This window comes from Cydia pomonella, chromosome 9 (assembly GCF_033807575.1).
Source record: "Cydia pomonella isolate Wapato2018A chromosome 9, ilCydPomo1, whole genome shotgun sequence".
Lineage (NCBI taxonomy): Eukaryota > Metazoa > Arthropoda > Insecta > Lepidoptera > Tortricidae > Cydia > Cydia pomonella.
Window position 1 is genome coordinate 12,984,964 of NC_084711.1, and position 13,345 is coordinate 12,998,308.

General features: G+C 36.2%; 1 protein-coding gene across 1 annotated transcript; it reads right to left on the minus strand.

Annotated features, from left to right (window-relative positions):
- Positions 1–51: 51 nt before the first annotated feature.
- Positions 52–1,345, minus strand: LOC133521429 (malectin). The gene has a single exon (XM_061856387.1). It carries the CDS (start codon positions 1,142–1,144, stop codon positions 323–325), a length of 822 nt encoding a protein of 273 aa, XP_061712371.1. The 5' UTR covers positions 1,145–1,345; the 3' UTR covers positions 52–322.
- Between the last annotated feature and the right edge of the window lie 12,000 nt (positions 1,346–13,345).

Below are 13,345 nucleotides of genomic sequence, written 5' to 3' on the forward strand. Positions count from 1 at the left end.
TGGTTTGTGGGGGTGGGGTAGGATAGCACTGTGTGGAATGGAAACAAAACGTAACTGAATATTATTTATTTACATAATTTCTATGCACTTTAAGTATAAGTCATCTTGCTCCATTGTGCCCTAATTTATTTCAATATATTATGCTTTGCAAAGGTTAGGCCTTAGTATTTTTGGCCTGGCAAATACATAGTTTCATGCACATAAAATTATGTAAAACAATAATTGGCAATAAGTTAAGAACATACAGCATACCCAGTGTATGAAAATTAATAATAGTGCATAAGATTCTAGTCACACAGAACAACATGAAACACAAGAGAGACTACAGTTTGCAGAGGCAAAACAAGAGGGGCACAAAGGCTCCGATGGTGATGAACACAGGGATGAGCACAGAGCTCTCATCCATGGAGTAGGGGTCGGGCTGCTTGGGACCACTTGCCCGTCGTGATGGAGTAGTTTTTTCTTCCACCTCGTCCCTAGTCTCCTCTGCCTCATTGTCAGGCCATACTAGTGGTGATAGTTTAGGAACTTCATCTATAGTACCCCTCATCACATATAAAGCATTAATTTTGGGATTGTCTCGGTAACCTTTAATAAACTCAACCTTTATTTTTCCTCCTCTAATATCAGATTCTTCCTCATTATAATACAATTTCCCATTTCTAATAGAGTATGGAATATACTCGTCATGCGCCACACCACGACCCACTTTGTCGAAAATGTCTAGATCGGCCACTATGGTGTGGTCACCGTTGAGGACTACGTCAAATACTTTCATATTTGGAGCGTTGAAGTACACTTCGCTAAACTTGAGAACTAGCACGTAGTCCCCGTCCTTGTTGGCTGGGATGTCGTAGCCGAAGGTGCTGTGGTGGTAGCGCTCCGTCTGGTACAAGATCTCATCCTTCGGGTTGGCTCTGCCAATCATTACCAGCTGTTTTCCGTAGTCGGACGCGGTGCCAACTCTGCCGTGTAAAGGATCTTTCTCATAATGAATGCCGTATATGTCTGTGTGCGCAGGTCCGCCAGCGTTGATAGCGTAAATTATTTCGCCGAGTCCTGTTGCATTTCTTATTAAAGAAAGTATCGATATAAACCATAAAATCCGATAATTCATTTTTGATGACGAGTCGCACACTTTCATGCTCGAATAAATTAACTTAACTAGGAGTGTCACTTGCACAAACAGTCCTGCTTTGTACACTATTATGTCAATACATTAATTCGCATTTTTCTTTATAATTGGCATGGTAAAGAAAAGGTAAATAGCCGAGCCGGCATTATGCTACAGACACGATCGTACGATTTGCCAATGCCAAACCAAACTTGTGTTGCTAGGAAGAAAAACAAAACTCCCCATACTATTAAATACAATTTTGAGACAACAAATCCCAAAATAAAAACCGAAATATCTAAATAAGTTTTACCTAGTTATTAGTTTCGTTCAAGTACGTGCTAAATCTCATACACTTATATACTGAATAGACGTACGTGGGCATTTTATGACTGGTAACATTTTAACAACCTATTTTTTTTTAATACGAGGCAAACATAGATGTCGGATCCTGTAGACGACGCGTGCAATTCGGGGCTATAACCGCGAAAATTGAAGTTCGTCAATTGCGGGCAATTTTTTTCTGTCACTCTAATTACGTCTTAGTGAGAGTAAAAGAGAAAGATCCCCGCAATTTTCGAATTTCGGTTTTCGCGGTAGGCCCCCAGGGCTGCCAGATATAATAATTCGATACGAATTTTGTATAATCGGACTGATTATCGTATCTATCATGTATAGGTAGTCGTTCGGTATAAGTGGATACGAGAAAAAACACGAATGGTTATTTCGCATTTCTATTTCAGCACGGGATTAACAGAGACGATTGCCAACTTGATAATACGATACGGTGACGGTTTGAGTGGTTTTTCTCTTTAGACTTACCATTTGATCGGTTTAGTGTTCTATCTTCTATATGATGGTTGTTAGTTAATATGTGAGACGTCTTTTACTTTTTTGTGCTGTTTCGGCGCTACTTATTAAGAGATTTTAGTTACTACTTACTAAATACAAATCGGTTTTTGAAATAAGTATTAGAAAAGTCGGGTATTATCGTTTTCGTATAATGCAATCGAATTTCGTATAATTTTTGACGTTGGACTGTATAATCAAGATTTATGTACTGGCAGCCCTGGCATGCACTGATCTTTCTCTTTTACTCCCACTAACACGTAATAAGAGTGACAGAGAAAAATGCCCGCAATTGACGAACTTCGATTTTCGCGGTTATAGCCCAGAACATACGCAAAAGGGTGGAGCGAAATTCTTTTTTTTTCGAATTTCGAAATGGGCTATATGTGAAAAGATGCTCCATTAAACTTAATAAAAAATAATATGGACACTTTTTCATATTTTAGTGTTTTATACTGCCGTACACACATTGAAGTTCTGAAAAAAATATTACGTAGAGTTTGTTTGTACCTATAGGATAAAGTAAAAAAAAAAAAATCTAAGACGTGTCTAAATCATGATTTGAATACAATATTAGCGCATAAGATTGAAATAAGCCACATAAATTCTATAATAATAGTGTCGAATCCTAACATGACATTTTTTTCCGGTATTTCATGCAAATTTGTAATCTTTTTTAGTGTTAAAAACAGGCATTATTTTACGTGATTCCCGCCGTGTTTTAATGAAATCGTCTCTCCACTCTGAACCACATACTGCAGATGCTTCACTAACAATTTTCACGCACCTTTCAGTTGCCTGAGCATACTCAGGCAACTGAAATATGCTGAATGCGGTGAAAATATGCTGAAAATATTGAATATGCGGTAAAATCCTGTGATTGGCTGCATCGGATTTTCAATGCATCCAGTTATAATTTCTGTCGATATATGTTTCAACAGAGGCGGCTCATATAAAGAAACAGTATCCCATTCAATTAATTCAGTATAAGACCCAGTCTGAAAGTAAAATTTCGGCAAAACAAACTGCCGAATGACTCCGGATGATGTGGCTTCTTTTTTTCTTAGCTCCATTTTTAGCGTTCCATAGCCAAATGGCAAAAAACGGAATTCTTATAGATTTTATGTCACAGCCACTTTTTTCCGAAACTATAAGAATATACTGTTCAAACTTGGTAAGTAGATGTATTGTATGAACCACATAAAGATTTTCACACAAAAATAGAAAAAAAAACAATAAATTTTGGGGGTTCCCTATACTTAGAACTGAAACTCAAAAAATTTTTTGTCATCAAACCCATACTTATCTATGGATAGGTCTTGCGAGTGGTTCAAAAATGGAATCTTGAGCGTTGCGAGGGTTTCAAGACACGAGGGTTAAAAACTTTGTCACCAAGTGAAACACAAAATTTTTCACCACACGAGAAAAATACTAACTGTAATACATGACAAATCTAATCCGAATGAACGCTATTAAATAATCACTTAAAGGTCAATTTCGCCAGCCAAAATGAGGACCAACTCAAATATGCACCACTTTGCCACTCTTGTGGATAAAATGCAACTTTCTCATCCATTTTTGAAGTATTTGAGATCCTATACGAGCTGGTAGGCCAACTGCGGTCTGCAGTCAACTCAGATGCCACTGAGCGCCGCCAGGATTGTTTTGACGGATTAACCAGTAATGGGATGGTGTAGACAAATCCTTTAAAATAAGTATTATATCATCAGTTTTTAAACACTGGCAACATTTTACCATCAACGAGAGCCATAAAGATTTTTTTTTCATAGATTTTTGTTAGTTTTAAAATTAATGGCGGCACACATCTCATGACTGGAGCAAAAACACATAGTTCTTATTTGTTCATGATATTGAAACCATTGCAACATCTACCTATAATTAATTACGAAAACATATACATAAAGGACGAATAGGAAATTCAACTTTTAACGCATAAAGTGGTAGAAATTTTGCAGCTGTCGGTGAATATCAAAAATACTCCAAATTTCCTCTTAAATGTCCCGTCCCACCCACCATGATTGGTGCCGTTAACATAGTACCATTGCTTAATGTATCTGAGGCCAGCCAGACCGTTAAGCGGTCAAATTATGCTTTAGGGACTTGGACCACAAATTTACATGTCGACAATATAGCTTTGAAGTCTATATTATACGTGCTCATTTGTTTGACTCCATTCCACGCCAATCTAATTAGTTCACCCATTATTTGATTGAATTCGTAGTTCGGCTGAACTAATTAAAAATAAATGATCTTAACATTCGCCTGTAAGGTGCGCCGGTGACTGTGTTTAACTTAGACTTGTATTTAATTAGGTATTCTTAGTCTTGGGTATTTAATTTGCATACAGCTATTCCATTTTTTATTCTTTGTTGCTACCTTCCCTTTAGGTAAGAAGAGTTTTATGTTTATTTTAGGTAATAAGTAATTTGGACCTTTAAATATTATATGAACATGAACTGTATTTTATATTAAATATACGAAATTTGACAGTAGAAACCACATATGTGGCATTTTCAATTAAAAGGGTACCTATCGTCAATAAGGCGCTATAAGTATATGGAATATACTTAGCTTCAATTTGAAATCAATCTTAACGACAACCGACAATGCCTTTGGTTGGCAATGGTTACTTTTGGTTAAGAACATCACATACATGAATTACGAATGACAATAGGTACTGTATATTTCGTATACAAAAAAATAAATAAAAATAAAACTAATGCTTGCTAAGGCTGGATTTGAAGCCGTATTCAGCTTTCTTGGCTGACACCTAACTATTATGTACTTGGCTGATATCTAAATACATGCCAGAGTGACTTGAGTGACGAATTTACTTTAACCGTAGGCTAACGGTTAAAGTAAATTCGTATCATCTTTGTCACACTAATGACTAGACTGCCTAGAATTTCGATGTTCGGGGTAGATTCGTTCGCTCTGAGCGACTAGACTTAGCTGTACAATTGATTAGAATACCCCATTTATATTGGCGTCAAACGCGTCGACCGACCTTGCCCAGCATTAAACAAATGTTTGCCTGCCCTAACAGCGACAAATCTAATTCTATAGGTATCGATTAACATTTGTTCCACCTAAAGGGCGCTAAAGGTAGATACGGCGAATTTGTTTCCACGCACGAGTGGTTAAGTCGACTCGATACATATCGCCACCGTAAATCTTATAATGATTGATGAATCGTGGTGGCTTGATCCCGCAATGCCAAGCACTGTAGATTTTCGATATCTAGAAGACTTGTAGGTATTAGGTACCTATATTGTATATGTTATTTGAGACTGAGTGAGATAAATCAGCGTAATTTGCATGTGGTTCATATTTGGATCAGCTCAGCTGGGACAACAGACCAAAGCAATAAACACTACTGCCAACTACATTCATATGGCCTTAACGAGAAAATCTGTTTTTCACAACTCTTGGTCACTCAGACTAGGAGTGTCTGAGGAGGTACTTTTGAAGTACTTTAGTAATCAGTTAAGCTGCGCTGTGCTATTTGATATAGTTATAAGTACTAATAAATACATAATGTTTGGATTAGGTATGTACATAGGTATATTAGATTATTACAAGCGATAGTTTTATTTAAAACTTGCTGCTTACTTAATAATGCATCGTGTATTGTAGTTGTATACATAGCAAAAGTTTCCCATACTCTGGAGCCTGGGCAAACAATATTATTGTTTACCAGGAATATTCCGGGCATCCGCTCGCTGCTTTGCTTGCTTGTACAAAACTAGGGGAGATCGGCGCAAAGCGGGATACCTAAAATAAAACATTATTAAACGTGGTAGGTGATTAGAGGCCTTAAAACCCAGGTTCAATGGTTCAATGTTGTTTGTTGTTTAGTTTATTATTAGCTGTTCCCGCAGCTCCCCATGTGTAGAATGTGGATTTAGGTCATTTCTACTGCCGCCCCCTAGGGAACTGATGTCCATCCCAATCGGATTGAGTTCCTATGAGGCCACATACCCTACCATCATAAAAAATTAAAAAAAAATGTTCTCTGCGTCGCCCTAATATACAAGAGCAATAGGGAAATAGATAACGTCATTTGTATAACTATTCAATATTCACAGTAGGATCTCTTGTTTCCATCATCAGCCCACATAGAAGGATGCGCAAACGTCAGAAACTCAGAAACGATCAATATTTAATATTATATGATATAAAATGAAATGAAATAAATGTTTATTAAAAAAACAAACCTTAAAACTATATCACAACTTCCGCCAAACCAGAGTATGGTTTGTTGGCAGACTAGGCTCCAAATAAAATTAGGTAAAAGTTCTTTATCTGTTAGCTATATATTTAATGTTAATATTAATAGCAATGGCAAACAAGACAATACAGCACTGTGTACTATCTTGTTTGTCATTACTTAAGAATCACTATTACTATATCTGTCTATACATATTAATCTTATTTCTTAATAAATTACTTTTACTGTATTGTGTTAAATATAAATAATAGTGACTGGTGACTGTCTTCAAGGTACTTGTCCCCTGTCTCTTGACACTGATGGCCTTCATGGGGCGGAGGTGATTGTTCAACAGACTTATTTTGGCCATTATTTCTGGTTGTTATTTTGTAGACATAAACATATTCTGCGGATTTTAATGATCCGCTATCTCAAGCGTGTCATGTAGATAAGTGGTCAGAATTTGGATATTTTTATTTAATTGTTTAAGTTGGCAATCATTCATAGGTCTCCTTTACAAAACCATAATTGCATAGTCATAATTGTACAGGTATCTTTAAATATAAAAATCGACCAAGAGCATTTTGGGCCATGCTCAGTGTAGGGTTTCGTAGTTACCATTCTGTCAGAACAGGCCAAACGGGAGCTATTAATTAGTAAGTATCATGTAAATTACAAGCATAAGAGAGTACCTTCGCAGCGCTTTGTAGTTCTCTTTACTAAGAAGCAATTTTTGTAATAACTCAAAAACGTCTGGACTGACATGATCGCTATAGTTTTCATTGAATGACATTGAATTACTAAGCTTTTGAATCATGATTTTTTTTGGACCCATTGGTTCATAAATTTGTTTGGGGAGGAGGGACTTAAAAAATTTGTCTTTCGAAGTGATTATTTTCGAAAATTTCAACTATATTATTTCACGGTTTTTGGAGACCCTTATCGTTTTAAAAGACCTATCCAATAATTCACCACACTATTGGGTCGAAGCAAAAAAAAATCGTTTTGTATGGGAGGTTAAAAAAACATTTTGTAGTTTTTATTTTACAGTTCTGTCGCCATGTATGATTTATGGATTCATGCCAAATTGCAGCTCTTACTACTAATGATCACGGAGCAAAGCCGCGGATGGACGGACATACGGACATGGCATAGTAACTTTCTAGGTGACTGCGAAACCCTAAAATGGGGTAATTTTATTTCAATACCTGATTATGAAGAAAAAAAAATGATTTACTTACTTGTGGATAACAATTTATGAACCTAAAATATGTTACTACTTCGGAGCCATAAATCTGCTTAGGATGAATAGCGAAAAATATGATAGTACCTAATTCACTTGAGTATAAAAAAATCGTATTTTCTGCCTTTTCATTTAAGGGCTAAAAATATTCCAGTTAATATTTACTTTATATCGAGCAAAGAGCGACGTAATAAAGTAAAGCCCCGTCCAGACTATGTCGATCGGCGGATCGAGTTTAACTGTGAGTTAGTTACGGCAGCATTGTTATGTGCTATAGCTATTTTTCCATTTCGTTTGTAAATTTATATCGGTAGTGTTAGGTTGCTTTCCTTTATATATCAAATCGTCACTTCTTTCACACGATCTTTCTTCTCGACATTGGTACGTCCCCTGAGTCCCCTCGTGCGACTTTTAAATTTATATTATACTATTATCCTGGAATAGGTACCTCGCGTTGTTAGTTGCCGTTATTCTGTACGTGTGTCCGGTACTATATGCCGTCCGTCGTTACGGGATTTCCCCCTACGTTCTCGGCTTCGCACCGTGATTCGCGTATGAGTCTGGAGGGCCCTTATAAAATATTGAGCAGTCTCTCATGATATCATGTTATAGCTAAATGCTGTGTAATGAATGAAGCACATTTTCATTCATATCTTATAACAATTTCTTGTAAGTTCCTTTTCAACAAAGAGGTATCTCATAAGCTAAATTACCGTTCAATGTTTACCAAGTTATTTGTAAAGATTTCTTAGTCGTATAATAACAAAAAAGTAATCTTAAATATTTAAGTACATACTCTTATAGCTATGTAGGTACCTATACTTGTGTAGCTATACTAACAACTTAGTCCTGAAAAGTCATGCCTAATTTAGATTTTCCAAAAGTCTTGTTTAGGTTTCAATTGCGTAAAAATGAATATTACAAAAGCTTATTCCATTTTTTCTTGGAAATATGGAATATTCTCAAACTTTAGATTATTTCGGTACTTTAGAAATCAGATCAATTTGGTACCTAAATACGCAATTGTGTAGGTTATGGCGGACGAATGTTTGAAATGTCACCATATTTAAAAATTATTTCGCTTAAAATGTAGTTTTTTCTTCGCAAGTGTGATGAAAAACATTGTGTGTAACTCCGGGGGTTATAATCAGTGATCGGAACTATGGGAGTAAAACTTTAACAAAACTTGTTAAGCGGACATAAAATAGTGCATATAGCCCTAAAAATATTCAAGTCCATAGGGATAGGAATAGTATAGTACTTCCAGCCATAAAAATATTTACATTGATAGATATTCGAATATTTTTAAGACTATAAGCACTCTTTTTACGTCCGCTTGATAAGTTTTGTTAAAGTTTTACTCCCATAGTTCCGATCACTGGTTATAATTTTGCGAGATTAAGCGAGATCTTTAGATACACCGCGGCAGGAGTGCATTAAAGACTTGAAAAGTTTATTTACCCCTCGCGTTGCACAATGTACTATTTCACCACATGAACTCGTAAAGGCTCTCTTGATCGTTCAAAAACTGATGAGAAAGTTGCATTTTATTCACGTGTGACAAAGTAATTCAATGCAAATTGTGAGTTGTTTCCTTTTGTTGGCTGGTAGAATTATGAATCTGAATTATAGATATTTCATAACGTTCATTTGGATTTGATTTGGTTTGATTTTGTTTGATGTTTTATAGTTGGTATTTAGGTTCGTAGTAGCGTTGGTGTGGTGAAAAATTATGTGTTTCACCCGGTGGCAAAATTATTTGAGCCCCCGTGTCCTGAAATCCAAATCTTTCGCTTGCTCGGTTATTAATATTAGCACGAGCGGTTAAACAACAACTTTTCCCCCTTGTAAAAAGTATATAGTTATTTACTAATGTTTTTAAGCGCTATACTTGCAGAGTGCATAGTCCACCTTCTTCAACTTCAACATTTATACAGCAAATAGGCCACAAGGGCATTTTTACACGTCAACATGGAATTTACATACAAGCAGAAAAAAAGTACATCAACAATTATAAAATATGAAAAATATAACCATTTGTTAAAACTGGTTGAATGGGACATATAGTTGATTCTAATGGCATGCTTTTTAGTAGCTTCTGGGAATGTTTTGTGATTTGATTGTTCAATCAATTTCTCATATGTAAGGGGCACTCGCCTAGTTTGGAAAATGTGCATTTTTTTTTAATTTACCCCCTTCCCATTCTCCTCGCAAAAAGGGTAGAACCCCAATTTTGTTAGGACTCGGCAGATATTACCGCCATATAAGTATATTACATATTTTGCCACCAAACTGTCATTGAAGAAGTAAAAACTTCGCTACCGTTACATGGGAGCAAGGTGAAAAATGTATTCACATTACTTTTCTGTTATGTATACAATAGTTTTTGTAGTAATGAAACGGCCAAGCTACATATTTTGACAAGGGTGTCGAGTTTGTGAAGTTAGGGCTTGTAGAGCTAGAAATTTGGCTCTACAAGAGATCAGTACCCCTAGTGTAAATTTAGTCGATAGCGAAACGTGACGTACGCGTTTGCGTTAAGTCTCATTTTGTATGGGTTTTTGAACAGCGCGCCAAGCGGGACGTTTTGGAAAGTCAAAAATCTCATACAAAATGACACTTAACGCAAACGCGTACGTCACGTTTCGCTGTCGAAAATATTTACACTAGGGGTCAGTAGCGGCGCGTGAAAGTTCTGGCTAGGCAACTCGGAGCAAAAAAAGAACACCTTAACATTATGTACTTTTTTTTCATGATAAAAGTGAGGCGTGCGCTAGGTGTGTCCTTGGGCGCGACCTTTTGCAGTTAGTGCTTTGCCATACTATTATACACACAACATACAAAATATCACTGGTTTAGTAACTTTATATATAAATTTGTGCACACAAGTAAGTAAAATCACATAAAAACATTTAAAACTCTAATAATAACAACAAGACTTGGTAACAACCGGGACGGGAGTGTTAACAAACACACAAATTCTAAAACCTATTACTACAAACCTACAAACAGTACTTTCTTTGAAGAAACGTTCTTTATCAAATTATTAAACTTGAGACTACATAAGATTCTTGGATTTTTCTATTAAAATTCATCTTTTTAGGGTTCCGTAGCCAAATGGCAAAAAACGGAACCCTTATAGATTCGTCATGTCCGTCTGTCTGTCCGATTCTGTCACAGCCACTTTTTTCCGAAACTATAAAAGCTATACTGTTCAAACTTGGTAAGTAGATGTATTCTATGAACCGCATTATGATGTTCACACAAAAATAGAAAAAAAACAATAAATTTTGGGGGTTCCCCATACTTAGAACTGAAACTCAAAAAATCTTTTTTCATCAAACTCATACGTGTGGGGTATCTATGGATAGGTCTTTAAAAATGATATTGAGGTTTCTAATATCATTTTTTTCTAAACTGAAAAGTTTGCGCGAGAGACACTTCCAAAGTGGTAAAAAGTGTGTCCCCCCCCCGTAACTTCTAAAATAACAGAATGTAAAATCTAAAAAAAAAATATGATATACATTGCCATGCAAACTTCCACCGAAAATTGGTTCGAACGAGATCTAGTAAGTAGTTTTTTTTTAATACGTCATAAAAATTTAAAAAAAAAAATTTTTTCATCAAACCCATACGTGTGGGGTATCTATGGATAGGTCTTCAAAAATGATATTTAGGTTTCTAATATCATTTTTTTCTAAACTGAATAGTTTGCGCGAGAGACACTTCCAAAGTGAAAAAATGTGTGTCCCCCCCCCTGTAACTTCTAAAATAACAGAATGAAAAATCTAAAAAAAATATATGATATACATTACTATGCAAACTTCCACCGAAAATTGGTTTGAACGAGATCTAGTGAATAGTTTTTTTTAAATACGTCAATAAATTAAAAAAAAATTTTTTTCATCAAACCCATACGTGTGGGGTATCTATGGATAGGTCTTCAAAAATGATATTTAGGTTCCTAACATCATTTTTTTCTAAACTGAATAGTTTGCGCGAGAGACAGTTCCAAAGTGGTAAAATGTGTGTCCAAAGTGGTAAAATGTTGAACAAGATCTAGCAAGTAGATTTTTTTTTAATACGTCGTAAATGGTACGGAACCCTTCATGCGCGAGTCCGACTCGCACTTGGCCGCTTTTTTTTAAAGGTTTTTACAAAAATTGGTATCAATGATAGCAAAATACTGTACAATTTTACCCATTTATTCAATTCAATGTTTTTGTATGGCAATATTAAGCATTCGCGCGGCAAACGCCACTCGATTCAAAATTGTGAACCATTACACTCCTATATAAATCTTACCTGTTTGTATTTAAGGTTTAAATTCAAATGAAGCAGCATGTTAATAATAAGTGACGTTATCGCGGCCGTGTACAGAGGGCCTACCGCGTACCCCGAAGTTCGCAAATTGCGAGCATCTTTCTCTGTCACCCTAGTTACGCCATTGGAGTAAAAGAGAAAGTAGCCCGCAATTTGCGTACTACGGTGTTCGCGGTAGGCCCCTCAGTGCTCGCGGACTTTATGAATATGTGCGTGCATTTTTCCAATATAAACCTTATGCTATTACGTTTAAGGTTTTTATTCAAATGAATAACCCGATACAAGACCGAGTTGCTTTGAAGCTCATTGGCGTGGACTCTCTATAGCAAACTTTATGCGCGTGTGCATGAGTTTTCGTATCTGTGTAGTGGCGCATGAATGAATAGTCAAGCTTAGCTTCACTTCGCGCGCCTGCTATGATTAGTGCTTTAGTAAATCGTGTTATCAATTCCAAGGTAATGTAATACGTAGTGTTTTCATTATGGATATAATTTTAATGATGATAATATAAGTTTGGTTTATATAGCAATAAATTTTAGGCAAGCCGGTGGGAATCGAGTTGTATGGACCCGCCGCCCCTGCTAGGGGTACTGATAACTTATTGACAGTGCGAGCCTTAATGATTTCGTCTTGGCAACGTTTTACATGAAAATGTTTTTGATAGGATTTCACTTACTTTTATAAGTTGCTTATGACAATCTTCCATCCCCTAATTTAAAGGGTTGGGGGTGATTTACTAATAAAAATCCTGAAATACGTGTCTGGGGGCCATTGACATATATATCTAAGGACGGGCCTTACGGGCATTAAGAATGGCGCTAGTTCAGTGGTGTCACTCTCGAATTCGAGCCAATCGTGCAGTCTAACGGAACTAGTTCCGACTAATCGCGCGCGTGGTGCGAACTCATCAAGCATTCCCCATACAAACTTCAACTCCTTTGCCCCCCTAACGCCCTTTTCCTCCCCCTTTTCACCCTTACGCGGTGATTTTGGCGTCGAAAACTATTATTTATCCTTCTCAATAACAAAAACTATCTACATACCAAATTTCAACTAAATCGGTTCAGCGGTTATTGATTCCCCATACAAAATTCCAACCCCTTTTCATTTCAAGTTTTTGAATTTTTGTTGTTGTTTGTGTACTAATACTATCCCTCATACCAAATTTCAGCTTCCTAAGACTTCAGGAAGTACCCTAATGGTTTTGATGATCATCAGTGAGTGAGTGAGTCAGTGCCGTAATCGGGGTTTTTAGATGTAAATAAAATCTAGTGAGTAAAAGTATGAGAGCGATGCAACTGAAAATTTTCATGCTTCATAAGTCTACTATCGAAAGTAAAGTATTATTAAAAGGTAGGTAGTGCCCTTGCGTTTCGCAGATAACTGCTCGTCTGGCAGATAATTGAATTGAATTGAATTGAAATCATTTTATTTCGAGCTAAAAACTCTTATAGTGTTAGTACATACAACAAATATTATTTATCTACCTATATATCTAAGTTAGTGTACAATATAAACAAAAAAACAATAAATACCTAAAAGTAATTAACATAATCTATTTCGATGATGCGTTGGGCCGTTGGGT